The sequence below is a fragment of the Kryptolebias marmoratus genome, linkage group LG21, assembly GCF_001649575.2.
Source record: "Kryptolebias marmoratus isolate JLee-2015 linkage group LG21, ASM164957v2, whole genome shotgun sequence".
Lineage (NCBI taxonomy): Eukaryota > Metazoa > Chordata > Actinopteri > Cyprinodontiformes > Rivulidae > Kryptolebias > Kryptolebias marmoratus.
In genome coordinates, this window is record NC_051450.1 from 145287 (window position 1) to 149526 (window position 4240).

General features: G+C 39.9%; 1 protein-coding gene across 3 annotated transcripts in view; it reads left to right on the forward strand.

Annotated features, from left to right (window-relative positions):
• Positions 1 to 4240, forward strand: part of LOC108248835 (copine-3) — a 20842-nt gene continuing 16602 nt past the window's right edge. For 2 of the 3 annotated variants that reach the window (XM_017437843.3, XM_017437846.3), the window contains exons 1-4: positions 9 to 82; positions 2987 to 3045; positions 3517 to 3702; positions 3830 to 4009. In XM_017437843.3, coding sequence (XP_017293332.1) covers positions 3544 to 3702; positions 3830 to 4009 — 339 coding nt within the window. In that variant the 5' untranslated portion in view covers positions 9 to 82; positions 2987 to 3045; positions 3517 to 3543. Of the gene's footprint in view, positions 83 to 2986; positions 3046 to 3516; positions 3703 to 3829; positions 4010 to 4240 lie in introns of all 3 variants that reach the window. The other variant, XM_017437844.3, reaches the window with a different exon arrangement.

The window sequence follows — 4240 nt, forward strand, 5'->3', positions numbered from 1 at the left end:
ACGTTGCACCATCACCAGGAAACGAAGCGTGGCCCCGCCCACTTTCGCTGTTCGCTAACAGGCAACGCCTCGGTCAGGAACGGTAGGTTTGACTCCTTACTTTGACAAGATTTTACTTTTGTTCATAAAGTGTAGGTACACATTTTTTTTCAGATATTATGCATGCTAATATAAGCGTATCATACTGCTTCTGACGGAATGAAACTCAGCTAACCTCTCAGTCTTTACTAACTAACCCAACCCTGAGTTTAGTTTTATTAGTTAAGTTATTTTTTTTACGTAATTGACGGAAAAACCCCTTTAATGTTTATTATGTTGCGTAAATGTTTGGTAGGTTAGCTGCACAGGCTAATAACAGAAGACTTAGGAGTTTACCTGATTGACTGTTCATCTATGATTTATGATGGGAAAAGACGGAGAGTCTGCAGCAGCTTCTTATTCAGCAGGATATTGTAACAACTGATTTTTGCTCATTATTATCATTTTTTACTGGATAACAAAAACATTTGCAATAGTAATAGTAGTAATCTAAGACAATAGTAATCTTTGTCTTACTGTGTGAGCATTATCCCCCGCTGCAAAAGGCGGGCGATAAAGTTTCTACCTATGTTTGTGTCTCTGGGTGTCTGTTAACAAAATATCTCATGAACCACCAGATGGATTTTAATGAAGCTTGCAGAAAGTAATCATGAGATGTACATCAACAACTGATTAACTTACGGAGTCAGCCTGATTCAAGATGGCTGCCACAGCACACTGACCTTAAAAAATATGAAAGTGGCTCTAACTTAGTCAATTTGACAGATGTTGACAAATGTCGGTTTGGACCGTTAGGTGCCCCTGTCCCAAAGTCAGAATCCTCAGAGTTTGAATTAATAACGATATAAATATGGGTCAGATCTGCAGCGTTTAATTCTTCAGAGAATTTTTATGTTTTGAGATGGGACACTGAGTTGGGGGACGTGGCCAACAGCAGCTTACTTACATAATAGTGATGTAGCCCTAAAATCGGTCATTCTGAAATGAGATCAAAACAAGTCAAACTGATCAGGTGAAATCTCAATAACTGAGCATGATTGTGTGTATTAAATGTAATGAACATGTTTTGTATATCAATCAACTTTATTAAAGACGCAAAATAGGTCCATAGTGTGAAGAAAACAAAAATAAGATAATAAAATACAGTAGTAAAAAATTTAAAAATTTAAAAATATAGCAAGCACAAACCAAGTCACTGAGTTGCCATAAGGCTACATCGCCAGTGAGTCCACATTTTGGACTTATACCTAACTGAACTCCGTGAGATATCTGTTAGTGACAAGATAATGTTGTTTGTAGAGACACAAAGCCTCCCCATAAACCTGTACATAAGAGATCGCAGCAGAGCATGAAAAGTGGAGACCCCAACACCGATAAATATCTGACTAGCACTAGTCCATCTCGGCATCCTGAGCAGCATCCTCATTCCGTCATTGTAGGCTACCTTAAGCTTCTGTAGAGTACTTTGTTTATACTGTCGCCAAAGGTGGGCAGTATACAGTGGGGTGCAAAATGCCTTAAAGAGAGCCACTTTAACTGAAACCGAACACATCCGAAACTTGCGTAACAGCATGTTGGCTTGTGCATACATTAGACGCCGTTGTCTGTTGATGTCCATGTCATCAGTTAAATCATCAGTTATATAATGACCCAGATATTTCACGGCAGTACAAACTTTAAGAACAACACCCGATAAGAAGAAATCCGGAAGTACCAACTTCTGATCCTCCTTAGTCCTTGCAACCATAATATTACTTTTCAGTGCATTGTACTGAATGTCATACTCCTGGCCATAGTTTGAGCAGGTCCTCAATAATTGTTGAAGACCAGCACTACAAGGACTGAAAATAACTAAATCATCGGCATACATGAGATGGTTAATTATAGACCCACCAACAACACATCCTGTCCCACATTGCTGCAGCCACTTTGATAAATCATCCATATATACATTAAACAGAAGAGGAGACAAAATACTTCCCTGTCTAACCCCATTACTTATTTTAAAAGGGGCTGACACACAATTACCCCATCTTACATACATCAGTTGATGCGTGTACCAAAAGGATAAAATCCTGATAATAGATCCAGGGACCCCTCTATTTTGTAGCTTATGAAATAACTTGTCATGATTAACCCGATCAAAAGCTTTTGAGGCATCAATGAAGCACATAAAAATTGTAGAGTTATGTCTATTATACAAGTCTAAAATCTCTTTCAAAGCAAATATACACATATCAGTGCCATGCTGCGATTTAAAACCAAATTGGTTTTCAGAAGTAAGAAGAAAATGCTCAATCTTATTCAATATAATCTTCTCCAGAACCTTGGATAATACACTGGCTAAAGCTATGGGTCGATAATTATCCCTATTATTTATTTTGCCAGCTTTATATGGCAAAATATATATATAGATTTATATTTTATGTATAGCCAACAGACCTATTCTGACTTGTTCAAGGAAGCATAATAGGTCCCCTTTAAACTTTTGTAGTGCTTCATCTTCTGATTCTCAGCATATTCTATCGAGTGGAGATTTTTCAGATGGCGGAACAAGTTCGATGTGTTCCCGCTGCTAGTTGGCACGACTCTCCAGCACATTTTGCAACCCACTGAAACCTGAAGTTTATCAGAGCTTAGACAGCCGAACCACTTCCTCACCACCAACTTAGGCTTCCCTCTCTTGTCAACTATTTCGTCTGCTTTCTCTTCACTTGTCAAAGCTTGCTCAGTCACGTTTGTATTATGGTCATGGGCTTTGATTTTGTAGCTAAAACTTACCGTGTTGGAGCTTAGCCTAACGGCTAGGTTAGGCTAAGCTCCAACACGTTGGCTACGTGAGCGATGACGTCCCCCACAGACACGGAGCCCGAGCCCAGAGGCAGTAGGTTGTGTCTGTGGGGGACATCATTGCTCACGTAGCCAACGTGTCGCTCCTTCTGTTCAGGTTGAATCGGCTGCGCCATGAACGTCAGTCAGTGATCTGTGGTCTGTAATCATAGACTGGTAATGTATATTGAAATATCGGAAATGTGCTTAAAATTCATATCATTGTAATTGAATAAAAGTATATTGAATTATTGTCCAGCCCTACGTCCAGGTCTACAAACCTCACTGATGATAAATAATAATTATTCAAAAGCTGGTCCAAATCTGCCTATCTTCATTTCAAAAGTGTACTCGCATGCAATAAGTTATATTCATCTTTATGCAACATTTTAAAGTAAAATTGCAGCCTTTATCTGTACCAATTAATGTATTGTACAATTCCTACACATTTTAGCCACAACCAGACCAAATTTACCCTTATTTGTGTTTTACTGAGGCAGATATTTCACTTTATAACCGTTTACTGGCAGATACAAATGACTTGCAGATAAAGTCAAGCTTATGTGCTTTCAAAGAATGCAAAAGTTTTAGCCCTCTGTTTAAGAGTCTTGAATTGTAGTTTTCTAATTTGGTGTCTTGTGTTTTTAGTGTTTGCCCCCCATCCTTCGAACAGTGATGGCGGCAGTTGGAGCCCCGCCACCCAGAGTCACAGACTGTGTGACCAAGGTGGCATTGAGCATCGCGTGTGACAACCTGATGGACATGGATGTGTTCTCAAAGTCTGACCCTCTGTGTGTGCTTTGGCTGAACACCTCCGGTCCGCATTGGAGTGAGGTAAGTAGGTAAAACATTGGAATTAGTTTTCTAAAAGGTCCAAAATCATACATTAAGAGTGCACATTTTTTCCAACAGTGTTTTACAACTGCATATAGTTTTATATATATATATGCTTTGACATTAGATTGGGCGAACAGAGAAGATTCAGAACTGTCTTAATCCCAAGTTTTCCAAGACTCTCGTACTCGACTATTACTTTGAGATGGTGCAGAAACTCAGGTTCGAAGTGTACGACATTGACAGTGAAAACTGTAGTCTGGTGGACGCTGACTTCCTGGGACAAATGGAGTGTACCCTTGGACAGGTTAGTTTTCTCTTGCTCGCTGATATTCATCTTTAATCATAACCAAAAGGTATACAATGGGTTGCAAAAGTAGTAGTCTTATGCCTCTTTCACACGGCCCCTAATTCAGAAGTCCGGCTCTACTCCCCTCTACTCAGCTCGGCTCGATAAAGAATGCATCGCGTTCACACTGGCCAGTTTGGTTGGTAGCAGAGGAACGCCTCCTCATGTTGATGGGGGGAGGGGCCGCGG